This window comes from Mustela nigripes, chromosome 2 (assembly GCF_022355385.1).
Source record: "Mustela nigripes isolate SB6536 chromosome 2, MUSNIG.SB6536, whole genome shotgun sequence".
Taxonomy (NCBI): domain Eukaryota; kingdom Metazoa; phylum Chordata; class Mammalia; order Carnivora; family Mustelidae; genus Mustela; species Mustela nigripes.
This window is the reverse complement of record NC_081558.1, coordinates 116,798,100-116,813,545: the sequence shown is the minus strand read 5'-3', so window position 1 is coordinate 116,813,545 and position 15,446 is coordinate 116,798,100. Positions and strand designations below refer to the sequence as shown.

Sequence of the window (15,446 nt, the reverse complement as noted above, 5' to 3'; positions counted from 1 at the left end):
AAAAGAATAAATTTTGGTGGACTGTATTGTGATGAGATAAGGTGATTTTCTTACTGGGTTGTTGAATACGATATGAGACTATAGCTAGAATTACTTCCTAAAATATAAAGAACACTTTTAATATGAAACTGCAAATATGATATAATTACACTTCAAGTATGGAGCTACTGAAAGACTGCTCATAGTATAATTTTATCTGAATCCTAGTGGTAAGACAGACACATAAATGAACTGTATCACAGGTATACTTTCAATCTTCAAGATTTCATATTCGTAATAGAAATGGAGGTCCTAGCAAGTTCCTACTTTTGGTTAAAGGCTCCATTCTTAATAACAATCTAGCGAAGCTTTGAGGAGTGTCGCAGATAGCATCTATGATGCACTCTTTGTGATTCCAACTAGGAAGGAATCTTATTAGAAGGCCAGATAAGGAAATTAAAGTTCAAATTAAGTATTTCATTTGCTTTATCAACATTGTCATTGTTTTGGACACTGTTAACAGTAAAAATTTATGGCTCAAGTTAGGATGGGCTATTCGTTGCTTGACTATCTCAGTCATGCTTTTTATTCCACTCGGGAAAATGTGTATTTCAGGAGCAGCATAACCTTCTGTGTCTTAGGCATTATGCCAAATGCTAGAGAGAGAAAAATGTCAGGGATCAACGTTGGCCTCACAGAGGCACAGCAAAGACATAGGATGGTTCATCATGGAACCCAGACTAGCTCAGATCTTTCTGACCCAGGACTCCAGACAACAGATTGCTTACCCATCACAGAATTGGCATGGGATTTAACATCTGTTAATCACCTCTGGTTGGCAAGTCAAAAGTTCTCTGGTAACAAATCTCATTCTAAAATTTCTCTGGTAACGAATCTCATTCTAACAATCATTATCCTGGTTGTTTCACGTCAAGTTTCAGTTTTTGAATTCCACTTCCAGAAACATGAAACAGAAAAAATAATTTTAAAAAAGGTACCTCCACTGCTGCTTTTGCCCTTTCAAATTCTTCTTCTAAGGAGTGGTTTCTGGAAAGTAATGCACTTCCCCAGCGCTGTTCTTTGGTCAGTCGAGCCTGAAATAAACCAAACATGTGGTGTTATACTACTGGAATCACAGAGCACAAAAATCCAAATATTTTCCCTTTTCTCATATTTCCCTAGAGTTTAAGAAGCATCTGCAAAGGATGTTATTTTTGGAGCACTTTGTAAGCATGGTGTTGCCCAAACTGGGATGGTGCCAAAATGTGAGCACCTGTGTGAGTATGCATGCATTTTTCCCCCCCAAAGATTTTACTTATTAATTTGAGAGAGAGACAGAGATAGCTAGAGAGAACAAGAGTCGGAAGGAGAAGGAGAAGCAGGGTCCTTGCTGAGCAGGGAGCCTGATGCGGGGCTCGATCCCAGAACCCTGAGATCATGACCTGAGACAAAGGTGCAACTTAACCAACTGAGCCAGACAGGTGCCCCATGCATGATTCTTCTAAGAGTGCGTCTCAGCCCTGGTCATGTTAAAACCAAAACCCAGGCCCAGATCTTATTAACATAAGATCTTATTTGAATTGCTCATGGTTTCAGGCATTGATATTTTATTTAGTACCCCTCAGAGGATTCTAATATGCAGTTAAGATGGAGAATCTCCATTCGAAGCCTCAACCTAGGAACTGATATTCCAGCTTCCAGCTTGTTAGGAGGACTGACCTCAGGTAAGACTGCAAGCTGCAGAGATGGGAGGTGGCTGCTGGGCCCTTTCCTTATATGCACAGCAGATCCTCATGCTGAATTGCCTTCCCTCTATTAGCACACATCTGTCTCATGTCCCGTTTCCTCAGGGCATTGTGCTGCTAAATAGTCATCGCTTAGATAAACTCATGTTTGATAATGCCAACCGGTTTTTCACAATTAACAGGCAACGTGATATACATCTTAATTTAGCTAAATGCAAATATTCCAGAGGCTAGCCCCACCAAGAGTGCTGGAAGTTCAAAAATGTTATTTATTGTTAATTTTACAAACACTAAATGCATTCTTTTTGAAAAAAAAATCATGGAAAATAAGAAGTAAACCTCTAGAACTTCTTTTCAGTTTCATATATATTTATGTACCCTCAGTAGTAATGTGTTTCAGAAAGTTTCAAAATGTAAATGGTATGCTATTCTGTAGCTTACTTTTCTCCATTCAACAATATATCTTGGAGAGGGACCACATTTAGTATTTCTAGAGCCACCTCATCCTTCCCCAGGGATTTCCTAGTAAGTATATACTGTAGTTGGTTCAGACCTCTCTCCATGAGCAGTTGTGGTATTTGTGATTTTTCTCCATGTAACTGCTTCTTTTCTTGGCTATCTTTCTACCACACCATGAGATCCATGAGGGTCGGATTCTGTCTGGTAAGTCTGGGTCTCCCCTGTACCTAGCCCACGGCCTTACAGGTGATGTGAATACTAAGGATGTTTCTAGACTACAGGCTGAGGGATTGCACTGATAAGGCAGCCAGACCTTGGGGAGCAGGAGGAAGGAGTCTTGTGGAGTGAAGCCCCCCTCTGCCCTTTTATCACCTTTTATCCATGTGTTTGATTGCTCTCCTTTAGGGTTGCTCAACCTTGGCTTCTATGGGAATTACTTGAGCAGCCTGGGCCCTGCTCTAGACCAGTTAAAGAATTTCTGAGGGTAGGGCCTGGGCATTAAAAGTTTGAAAAGCTCTTTTGGGGGCACATGGGTAACTCAGATGGTTAAGCATCTGCCTTCAGCTCAGGTCATGATCTCCAGGTCCGGGGATTGAGTCCCGAGTTGGACTCCCAGCTCAGTGGGGAGTCTGCTTCTCCCTCTGCCTGCCCTTGTGCTCTCTCTCTCTCTTAAATGAATAAAATCTTAAAACAAAACAAGACAAAGCAAAACAAAAAGAAGAAAAGCTCTTTTGGTGATTTTTGAAAAGCAGCCATGTTTGGAAACCATTATTCAATAGCCTTCACTCAGCACCACCTATACAGCTCAACTGCTTTTCATTTTTTCTCCATGACCACTGGTCCTCAAGAGGACCCCCAGCCCCTTATTATCACACAGTAGTAATACGAGGGCTCACTACATGCCAGATGCTGCTTCAAGTCCTTTAGAAACTATTACTCACTTTGTCTCTTCAACAACCAGTCAAGTAGGTGTTATCATTAAGTCCATGCCATTGAGGCACAGAGAACCAGTTAACATGGCACACAGCACACAGCTAGTCAATGGTAGGGCTGATGTTTCTGGGCCGTGCTCATAATCACTGCACTATACTGACTCTCATAGGGGCTATGCTCCCCTGGCCATTTTGGAAGACACAAAATCTAGAAAAGCTGTCTCTCAGAGGTTCATGTATGGCTGAGGGCGCCAATCAAGAAGCTCCCAAGAATATTATGGGCTGAAAACAATAATGAAGTCATTGTTATGAACACTTCTGAACATAAATAATAGTCTTAGACTGCGTTTTGCATTAATGAACAAGGAAGGTTAATTTATTGAAACATTAATTTATGTTTCCTCCTCCTTGATGTATTCACTGCTGTATCCCCTGGTATGTCCTATAAATAGTAGCTGATCCATAAACAGTAAATATTTGTTGAAAATATATTGTAGGGGAATATATGAATTGCTGAATTAAAGGTCTTTCTCTTGCCAACTCCCAGAAGGTAGCTATATGTTCTCAATCAAGTTTTCTTGGACAGTACAGGCGGCTAAAGAGGAAATTGAGAGGGGACTTGGTGGTTTTTTTTTTTTTTTTTTTTTGGTCCTGTGCCTGGAGCAGCAGAGGTCTATGTTAGCAAAGCCCTCCTATCCCTGGTTCTGTGGATGGGGAATGGCTTCAGGGTGTCTTCGTGGGGTGTCTAGTAAGGAGCTAGGCCTGTTAGCAGCACAGAGAGAAGGCCTCTGGAGCTGTGTCTGTGGTCAGAAGAGGAAGAGGATGCTGAGGCTGTGTCTGCATAGCCATCAGTACCTCACGCTCAGGTGGGTCAGGCTCAATGGCCACCATGAGCAAGAACTCTCTTATTCTCTGGGCCGCATGCAAGCTCCCAACCCAGATAATTGAGGTGGAGCTAGGGAGAGGGAGCTTCTCAAATATAACTGAGATTGATTATCACAGGCTCCTGAGATTAAGGTATGAACAGAACTTTATTGGGGAGCTACGATTCATCCCACTACAACCCTTGTCTGACACTCTTGGGATACAATATATTTGATTAACAAATATAAAGATGAAGATTGGGCCACCTGGGTAGCTCAGGTCACAATATCAGGGTCCTGGGATTGAGTCCCGAGTTGGGTTCCCTGCTCAGCAGGGAGCCTGCTCCTCCCTCTGCCTCTGCCCCTCCTCCCTGCTCATGCTCTCTCTCTCTCTCTCAAGTAAATACATAAAATCTTTAAGAAAGAAAAGGTGCAGATGGTTTACAACCTTTCAGAATTGATAAGCTGTTAGGATGTTACAGCCTGGTAGAGATGTTAACCCCAAAAGCATTATGATCTTATTGTCTTGTAGAAATTAACCAGTCCTGTATCATACTTGGCAAACTTATTTTGACATTTCTTTCCCAGCTAGCTCCGTAAATCTCTGTTCTGTTACTTTGGAACTAGCTCTTTTGTCTTCCTGCTAGCTCCCTCCTTAATGAAATAAACAAACAAATACATTTTAAAAAAATGTGGACAGATGGTAAGAAATAAACTGTGCATTTATGTAATAATGTCATGAATGACCCATGAATGGCATGAGAAGAAAGAGAAAGCACTAATATTTCTGTCCCAAGGCACCTCCTTTTATTAGAGGCACTTTTCACCAGTGAAATACGATCTGTCCCTCCTGTGAAGCCTGACCTAACAGAACTCCATTACTGTCACTGGCTTCCCTTCATCAATGTTTCACGACCCAAGTGGATTATGAATCACAGGATGCAAAGGGCACCATATATCAGGAAGAAGAGGCAAAGATCTCTCTCAGGATTTGAGACGTATAGTTCATATTCTCTTTGCCACTTAAAACAGCAAGTGTAAATAGAATCTTACTCCGCAAATGAACTTTTATTTCAGTAGTACAATTACTATTTAGGTAAGTCCTATTTCTCACATTTTTAGAAAGGCCTTAAGTTAGACAAGTGTTGTCTACCTCACATTTGAAAGCCATTTATTTTGTCCAAAGAAGCTAAGAGAAATGTTATAAAATATAGGAAAACACTGAATGTAAATAAAGGCAGTTTCCAAGTGAGAGTAGTAGGCAACTGAACAGATTCTGAAACTTTTCAGTAATTTAGTAACCCACCCAGACATAGTGGTTTAGGACTGAGAATGAAGTACAGATTGTAGCAGGTAGTAAAGAGCAGCCTTCCTTTCAACCAAGATTTTATTTTTGTTAACATGTAATTTCATTATAGCAAAGACTGGAATATGGGAGAGCATATATAAACAATGCTGGTGAACTGTATCTATTGCTCAGTACTTAACTAGAGGAGTGGTAAGCAATACAATTACAGCCATAAATTTGAGTCAAGGCTGTTTTGGTATCACAGTGGCTGTATTAGTAGTTCTCAAGCTTGAGTGAGCACCAGAAGCATTTGGAAATCTCGTCTAAACACAGACTGCTGGGCGCCGCAGGGGATTCGGTGGGTGCAGGTGTGGGAGTGGGGGCCCAGAATCTGCATTTCTAACAAGTTCCCTGGTGATACTGAAACTGCCAAAGGAGAGACCTACTCTGATAGCTTCTGATTAGATGCTGACATCATGTGCTTGCAAGAGGAACCCTGGAGTTCACAAATGTATTCTGATGTAGGCATTTTTTTGCTTCATTGCATGATTTTGAAAAATCTACGGTTACAGCAACCTCCTGGAAGGGCTTTGGCTTTAAAAACAGCCATTTTAATTGGTTTAGGCTAATTGGATTTTAGGGTATTACATTATCTATAGAAGAAAGCATTTTTGTTCTCTCAGCTGTTGATTGTTCCAAATGATAAGCACTAGGCGAAAGATAAGAAAAAGAACTCTTTAAGAATACTGTTCTATACTCTTTATTCAAAATTATGATTGTGATTAAAGTTATGATTTGAAGCTTACTGTATCTGTGGCTGTGGTTGTCCTAGCATAATAACTCTGTCAGCTAACCTCAATGTCAGTCCTTCATAACCTCTCATACAATTACCTTTCCATTGCTGCTGGAAGTCTCTCACCAAAGCACATGTTTAAAAAGCTCAGTATCTTTTCAAAAAAGATTGATGGGGGAAAGGGTGCTGCTAACTATAGAAAAGAAAAATATAACAACTAGCAGACTTTGGGTAACTGTGTAATACAGTAATTAAAGACATAATCTTTGGAGCCAGACTGCCTAGGGCCAAATCCTAATTGGATTTAATAGTAACTGGTGACCTTGGACAAATTACTTAATCTCTATAGTCCCCAGTATTCATATCTGCAAAATGTATATTCACTTAACTGAGTCTGTGTAAGAATCAAGTACAATAACTCATGTAAATACACACACAGAATTCTCAGTACATAGTAAGTGATATAAAATTTGGCTTTTGTCATTCTCTTTCTGGTCAGCACTTATCAGGTGTGACTTTAGAAATTCATTTAAAAAATTATCTGTATTTAGAGCACTTTCGTTTAGTGGTTAATGCAGACTGGTTGGATTCTTATATAGAATAGATAAATTCATGCCTTTTTGTGCGGGTCATGATTTTCTTTTTCTTAATCAGTCCACTGGCATTTATTGTTGAAGGTACACAAAAGAAGTTGTACCTTATGTGTCAAAGAACAAATTCCTAGAGATTTGCGCAAGGAGGGCAGCATATGGTTTCCACCCCCATCTTACTATGAAATTCTGTTATAGAACTTCAAATCAAATCATGATTTTGATTTCAATGATTTTGAAAAGAGATGGACAGTCCACTATCATGCATAACTAAAAATTATTTTTGAAACCAGCTTCAAAAATGATAAAAGAATAAAATCTTGTCATTTAATTTTTAAATAATTTTTATCTGCCCTTTAGTTAACTATTAATTTTCTACAACTTTCAAATTGTTAAATTCGACACATGTTGTTTCTCTTTTTTGTTAGTATTCCCTTACTTTCCCGATTCAGCAAGTATTCGTTGAGTACTACTGTGTGCAGATTTCCTACTATGCTGAAAGTGATCTTTCGGATTTCTTTCCTTCTTCCTTGCCTTCCCATGACCTTGCCCTGCTGCCTTTTCTTTCCTCCTTCCTTCCATCTTTGCTTGCTTCTTTCCTCATTGGTAGCACACTGTGTATGGTCAGGATGTGGATCCTGTACTATCTTCCAACAAGCAAAACTATATTTATAAAGTGTACTGTCTAACTGTTTCTAATAGACATAAAGGTCTTGATACTTCTTATAATTGAATTCTTCTTACTAACCTTTTCACTGCCTCACTTATGGCTTGTGGATAGTTTGCTGAACTGAAATGGGATGAAATGCAAGCTGTCAGTATTTTGAAGAGTAAGAGTGTATCTCTGTATGAAGGAATTTAGGAGGGGAGACACAAAATTGTGTATGGCCTCAGATCTGACAAGAGTCCTAATTTATCTTACAAAGTTTCTGGAAGAAAGTGATACTCTTTAAAATCACATAGTTCATATTTATCTTAGAAATATAAGTACAATCAGGGCTTGCAGTGAGAAAGGAAATAGATGGTCTGTGACTTAGGTGAATAAGCTTGATGCGGCTGCTCGGAGGTGGTATGTGGTTAGGAACAGGGGCTTTAGAAGCTAATGGATGTGATTTGAGTGCTGGCTCTTCTGTCCCTTAGCTAATTCTAAGATGAATTTCTCATGTAAGAAATGGGGATATTAATTCCAAAGATTACTGTAAGAATTTCAAAAAATATTAGAAATATCTCCTATTATATGCATGAAGTATGTAATTGGACAGCTATCAGCATGCCTTTCTTTTATTGCTCCTTTAAAAATTTTGAAAACATACTTACATTTCTATCTTAAAGTCTCAATTGTTCTGGTTTGGGATACTGCCAACTTGATGGACTTAGGACAATATGGAAGGAAGCATTTGCTGTGCCAAAGTCTGCAAAATCAGAGAGTTGCATGACTATGACTAAGTACTGGAGAGCCCGGTTCCTGCACCTCATTAGGTCCAACTTAGGTTGGCAAGAACCTGCCTTGGAGCTATCCTTCCAGGGTCCAGACTGGATAAAGAAATGCTTGAACTTGCCATCACTTGCCAGCAAATGTTGCACTCACTTTCTTTTGCCTTACCACTATCTCAACCCATTTATTAGAAAAAGTTAATTTCATGTCATCACTTGTGTTTTTCTTCAACTCTTCAAATGTTTTATAATTTTTTTGATTGTACAATTTCTTTAAACAATTAACTCCAGGGCATACTAATTATACAGTTGTAAGAGTGTCAAGAAAATTTATTCTTAAATACATAGAGATTATATGATTCATTATAATCTCCTGTCATTCTGATTAGTGTATTTAAAACACTATTTGAAAGAGACTAGACTACATTTTCCTGTTCTCGAATTCGCTCCATTTTCCTTATGATTCTTAAACATGAATTTTTTCGAAATGTGATTTTTTAAATAAGTCTTGTAAACAGCTCCTCACCTGTTGAACCTAAGATTGTTTATGTTGGCTTGAGAGAGAAGAAAACATTTCCTTGATTTTCTCATGAGCCATCTGTGTGATAGTAGAGCAGTAACAAGTTTTGGTAAGCTGAAATTGTTTACTTAAATAGTGTGCAAGCAAGTTTTATTTTATTTTATTTTTTAAAGGACTTTATTTATTTATTTGAGAGAGCAAGTACTAGCAGGGGAGAGGGGCAGAGGGAGAAGTAGACTCCCCACTGAGCAGGGAGCTGGCTGCAGGCTTCCATCCTAGGACTCTGGGATCATGACCTGAGCCAAAGGCAGACACTTAACGGACTTAGCCACCCACACGCCCCTGCAAGCCTGTTTTAAGTTGAATTTTTATATCATCTTCATCATCTTATCTATCTAGAGAGATCATATATTTAAGGGCAGCATGTTTCTAACAGTAAAAACACCTTTCTGTCTTCTATTACAATCAATCATTCTATTCTCTACTGTTTTGAGTGGTTAGTATTTTAGATGATTAAATTCTGAATTCGTTAAATTGTCCTAATTAAACCATAGGCTGGACTTAAAACTAGGAGAATTGAAATTTCTTAGTTTAGGCAAACCTTGATAAACATGCAGTGTTTTTAATTTTTTTTTACTTATCTATTTATTTTAGCGTGAGTAAGGGGAGTCATAGAGGGGGACCAATAAAGAATCTCAGGCAGACTCCAACCTGAGTGCAGAGCGAGACGTGAGGCTCCATCCCACAACCCTGAGATCACGATGTGAGTCAAAACAGAGTCAGAGGCTGAACCAATTGAGTCACTCAAGTGCCCCAACATGCAGTGTTTTAAAAAAAAGCACATTAAGGGACAAATTCTTTACAAGTAATTGGTAACCCTCTAAAGGATTCACTACAATTTATCTAGACAGAGAACTGTCACAGTGCACTTTAAACTGTGTTTTGGAGGACAACATTGGGAATCTCACACAAATTGTCCAAAGCACATTGTGTTTGCTTCAAGGCACACCAGTGGGCATGTGGAAGGACAATGTGGTGGGATGAAATCAGACAACCAGCAGGAGAGTAGCAGTCATTGGAATAATAAGATAAATGCATTGTGGGTCTCCATGGCAACTGAAGACCCCAGCTGATCCTTTGCCCCTCCAGCATTGTGTAGAACAGCCCACCTGTGCCAAGCCTCCCCCCTGCTGCAGAAACAAATGTTCTATTGCTACATTAAATTGTTCCAAGGATCCAGGTTATGAAACAGTACCAATTACTTTAGCTGAATCTAAATCTCTAATGCACTTAACAAGAAATGGTTCTCTAATAAATGTTATCAGTTTTAAAAAAGATGCATTTAGAATGAACACAGAGGATGAAAATACATTTTCATGCTACATTTACAATTCATTAAGCTTCCCAGGGTTATTTGTTCTGGAAGTGAACTAACTTGTTTTCCAGCAGAGTCCTAGGAGCAGTAATGTTCACCCCTCTCCAGTGAATATAGAAATGGGGAGAAGAGGTGGTTCCCTTAGTGGCTTAGAAAAGTTTCCAGAGGACTTCCATGTCCTCCAAATTTCCTATCTGTGTGTGTCCTCCTTCTCTATGCCACTTACTAGTTCTCGGTGCGTAGACAATTTTCTTAATGACACTGTGCCTTAGTTTCCCTGTCTATAAAATAGGGGTAATAAATAAACTTACCTCATACAGCCATTTATCAGGATCAAATGAGCTAACATGTATTAGAAGACTTTATCATAGCTCTCAGTAATATTTGCTATTATCATGATTAACCCTTTACTTCACCTCAGATAACATATCTCTTCTCTTAATTTCAATATCTGATCTAGTAAACTCAAGAAAATTTCTCTTGCTCACTTCATCTCCCTTATGTTCAACAAGACTGTAAACTGCATAAATGTGGACACATTTCTTAAGAGATCTTTGTGGTTTTAGATCAAGACTGTACCCTTACAAAGTGTTTGAGCAAATAAAAAGATTGAGACTGATTTTGGCCTTCTTGGCAGTCTTACCCAAAGGAGATAGCTAGTTATAGACAAACCAGTTATACTGGAGTTGAGGGTCAAACAGTGGACAGACAGGTCAGGTTCCCCTACCGTACTTCCACCAGTGATTAGTTGGGTACCCCAGAAAAAAGATTTTGACTTCACCAAAACTTTTTAAAGGATCCTTAAAATGAGGCCAGCAAGGGGTGCCTGGATGGGTCCGTTTGTTAAGCATCTGCCTTCGGCTAAGGTCGTGATCCAGGGTCCTGGGATTGAGCACCGCATTGGGCTCCCTGCTCAGTGGGAAGTCTGCTTCTCTGTCTCCCTCTGCCCCTTTCCCTGATTGTTCTGTCTCTCTCAAATAAAGAAAATCTTTTTAAAAATGAGGATAATAATAATTCACAGGATTATTTGAGTATTAGACATAACATACAAAAAGCACATAGTAAAGTCCCTAGTACTTAGTGGCTCCTCACAAATGGTTGCTCTTAGTATTATCATTACTGCTAATACTATAACTATTTATTCCTTAACATAAAATTTATTTTAGTGTGACAGTCAGGATCCTGATATGTAAGTACTTGGATCCACAGGGCATACATGCAAATGAATACTTAATATGTAAGTTCCTCTTCTTGGTGTTCTATTGTATAAATATTGTTAATACTGGAGTAGAAGAGATTTTATATTGCAAAATGATGGAAAAGTAAATGTTAGAAAAAAGAAAAAGTGCTAAATATATAGTGAATTCATTAAGACATGTTCTAGCCAAATATATATTTATCATCAGGTATCTAGCCAAATATATATATAAAATATTTATATATTTAAATAAAATATTTATGATATAAATTATCTACTAGAAAAGATGGGTTTGGGGTGCCTGGGTAGCTCAGTAGGTTGGGCATCACACTCTTGACTTGAGCTCTGGTCATGATCTCTGTGTTGTGAGGTCACACGTGGAGTCTACTTGGGATTCTCTCTCTCCCCCTGCCCTCCGCTCCCCAACCCCAACTCTCTCTCAATCTCTCTCTCTCTCTCTAAATCAAAACAAAACAAAACAAAACAAACAAACAAACAAAAACCCAGGAAAAAAGAAAAAAAAAGGTGGGTTCATTAAAGAATCTCTTTCTCTCTCTCTCTCTCTTTTTTGTTACCTGTGCTGGAGGCACTAATTCCAACTCGGAAGCTGACTCAGAGTTCAGGGCGCTTTTCCCTCCGCTTAGCTCTGGTTGAGATCTGTGCTCTGAGGACCTATAGGGGATGAATAAAGGAGATTAACATATACCGAGAAACAAACTCAACTAGAAAACCAGTCAAGAAACTGAGTTAATTTGAATCATTGAGAGCCATGATAATAAAGCTCTCATCAGAATTTTGATGAGATAACTTGAATGAGATAACTTTTATATAATTTTATTACAACGACCACTTTTGAAATTTAAGTGGCTGCAAAGTGCTAGGTGTAATTATCTCTGATTTAGAATTTGGTTCAATTATTTACAAACAGTTAATAAATACAATCCCAGTTTTGTTACTAACAGTTCTGCTTTTTTTTTTTTTTTTTTTAAATCTGGTTTTACCTCTTACTAGCTTTTTTTTTTTTTTTTTTTACAGTTCTGCTTTCTTAACAGTATTGTGTTTTGGGGAGGGGAGCACATCTCACAAAGTGTCCTTGGTGTGATTTGACCCTTATATAGAACCTGAAAAGTCATAATAAATGGAGATGTGCAAGGGGAAATAGGAGAATGAGAGAGGCTGTCCTTTAAGAAGCTTGAAAAGCATGGGAAAATTCAGTTAACCAATTTTTCTCATGGGCATCCACAGGTTATTCTTAATTAGTGCATTATCTGACAATGATGATTAAGACAGTCAGAAAAGGTTACTTGTGTAACCAGAAACATTTACTTTAACTACCATTCATATAATATATTAAATATATATACATATATAAATCTATTTTTATTGGTCACCTCTGTTACACATTAAAAAAAATTATCAACAAATATGGAACAAATATTGAATTCTGAATTCTAAATTTACCAACATCATTTTTGGCTGAATTTTTGACAATTCAGATGAAATACTTGTTTTGGAAGCCACAATTAGCATTGATAAATGGAGCGTTATACATGGCACCAAATATTTGGATTGACTTAACTCATTGGCTATTTCAGTACATAGGAGAAATATCCATAGAGCTGACAGACCATTAGCTATTAAAATATTTTACCATAAGAGTTCTTTTGATCCAGTTCTCGATGAGCATGATTTTCTCTCCGCCATTTGATGTCCCTTGCTATTTCGATCTCCGTGAAACTTAACATCATCCCATTTTTCCAGTTGTGTTTGAATGTCTATGAAAGAGATAAGAAAGGGGTAACCGGGACAGTGAATTATAAAGTGCAGAGATAAGAAGGGAAATTAAGATTAAGAAGTCTTATACAAGTCAACTTCATTCAACTGATGCTCCTAAACCCAAGACCAACTTTTTAAGACTGCATGAAAACTAAAACATGCTCAGCTAAACAGAAATGAGACTTAGTAAGAGAAATTGGTTTGCTTTTGTTAAACAATCAAGTTGTTTTCCCAAATTTATTCCAAGAGCTATGTGCATTCTGAATTCTTTGTATAAATTCATGGAATCCCATAAGAATAAACATATGGAATACTATCCTAGCGGCCTCCACCTAAGGAGGTGGCTTTGAGGCACGTCTGACAAATTTCTAGAAAGAAATTCTGTTTAAAGAGATGAACCTCATTGTTAAAAGAAGGTAAGAAGGAACTGGAACACTATTCACAGCTTTTGTAAAACTGCTTAATTATTCATCAAATGAGGGAATGAATAATGGGAATAGAAAAAAAGGAGGTGATGGAGAAAGCCAAGAGAATGCTAGAACCATTTTCTCCCAGTGGTTTAATTCTTACAGATAAGAAATATGGCTGGGTTTGCTATTATTAACAGGTGTGTGACTGTAAATAAATCACTTAAACAACTTTGGCGGCCATCTCTAAAAAGATTTGCAGTTGGCGTCCTCCAAAGTTCTTTAAGTATTTTTATGACTTCTTCACAGGACATTTTCTCAAAAGCAGAGAAATGAATGTTTCATTTTTAAGTTTATTGTGCTATAATGTAATGCATTTAATAATATATCCCTACATAAGTGTGTACATTTCATTATTCATCTGTACACCTGGGAAAACCTAGAACACATTGGTAGTGAGGAAGTTGTGGAGATAGTTAGAAAACTTTCCTCCAAAGAGACAGGCCTCAGAGAGGGACAAGGCAGAGGAGAGAGGACATGATGGATGCCCTTGGCTTTCTGAACTGTCTGCCACTCTTGTTACTCCTGAGAAATAAGACCATAATTTAACTGGTTCCATGAGATAAAGTTAAGCTTTCCTTTCTCAGGAAGATGTATAGTAGTAGATAAAAGTATGGTTTTGAAATTAACCAGAAATATGCTCAAATTCCAGGACTTCCTTATACTAACTGAGATCTTGGGAAAATTATTTAAATTCTAAGTTTTCAATGAACTAATGGGCTAATGCATGTAATCATGCAGCATAGTCCTGGATGTGATAAACCATCAATAAATGGTAGCTGTGGGGCACCTGGGTGGCTCAGGGGTTAAAGCCTCTGCCTTCGGCTCAGGTCATGATCCCGGGATGCTGGGATCAGCCGGCATCAGGATCTCTGCTCAGCGGGGAGCCTGCTTCCTCCTCTCTCTCTGCTTCTTTGCCTACTTGTGATCTCTCTGTCCAATAAATAAATAAAATCTTTAAAAAAATGGTAGTTGTTATTATTGTATTCGATATATCCCCATGCATGTTACATGCTCTGGCTGGCTGTTCCTGGACCTTGTGTTAAAGCTGTTCTCTCTCTCTCTTTTCTATCTCTTGACTGGCTATTTCCCACTCCAAACTAAATGCTCCTAGAAAGCAAGATTCATGTCTCATTCTTACTTGTAACTCCAATGCCTCACAGGGCACCTGCCATCTATCAAGTATTCAACATATGTAGGATGGATACATAAATGAATGAATCCACATCGGTTATGCAAGACTGAGCTCCCCAAATACTATTTAATTCAAGCACAAAAGAAGTGTGTGTTGCCCCTACTCCTTCATGGAATTAAGCTTTTTTACTCCTTTGCCTGTAGTTTTCATATCATTTGTGGAACTTCGTTGTATTAAGGCAAGGACCAGCAACAGCAGACACATGCTATTACCTTACCTAAATCTAAAGATGATGTCTCTGGGCCTCGGAGAGGCTGGCCTCTCTGCTCAGCTTCTGCACTGATGAGATCGGATCCATCAGCCTTTTTCTTGAGGGATGAGGTTTTTGATGAGGCCTCCAACTTCTTGCCTTTGGTTTGGGTTTGAGAGACAGGTTCACTCAGGTCAAGGAGATCCAAGCCTGTGGTCAATACTATCAGAGATGGAAAAGGTTAAGATAAGCTCACTCACTGCTCTGAAGTCATTTTTTAAAAATAGGTTTCAGTTGGGTGCAGGAAGATTTTGTGGGTATAGTGTAGAAGTATCAAATTACCCACTTGCCTGTTGAAAGGCTCCTTCCATGGTTTGGCTATTATGGAAATCGTGGCTATGAATATTGGGATGCATGTGCCCCTTCTTTTCTTTGGGGTGAATGCCCAGTAGTATAATTGCTGGTTCAAAAGGTAACTCTATTTTTAACTTTTTGAAGAAACTGCATACTGTTTTCCAAAGTGGCTGCACCACTTTGCATTTCCACCAACAGTGTAAGAGGGTTCTCCTTTCTCCACATCCTCTCCAACATTTGTTGTTTCCTGTCTTTTTAATCTTTGCTATTCTAACTGGTGTAAGGTGG

At 38.5% G+C, this 15,446-nt stretch overlaps 1 protein-coding gene across 8 annotated transcripts in view; it reads right to left on the bottom strand.

Annotated features, from left to right (window-relative positions):
• PEX5L (peroxisomal biogenesis factor 5 like) overlaps window positions 1-15,446 on the bottom strand; it is a 226,426-nt gene that overhangs the window by 68,044 nt on the left and 142,936 nt on the right. For all 8 annotated transcript variants that reach the window (XM_059391486.1, XM_059391484.1, XM_059391483.1 and 5 more), the window contains 4 exons: window positions 14,832-15,026; window positions 12,828-12,951; window positions 11,752-11,848; window positions 978-1,073 (listed from right to left, as the gene is read on the bottom strand). In XM_059391486.1, coding sequence (XP_059247469.1) covers window positions 978-1,073; window positions 11,752-11,848; window positions 12,828-12,951; window positions 14,832-15,026 — 512 coding nt within the window. The remainder of the gene's footprint in view (window positions 1-977; window positions 1,074-11,751; window positions 11,849-12,827; window positions 12,952-14,831; window positions 15,027-15,446) is intronic.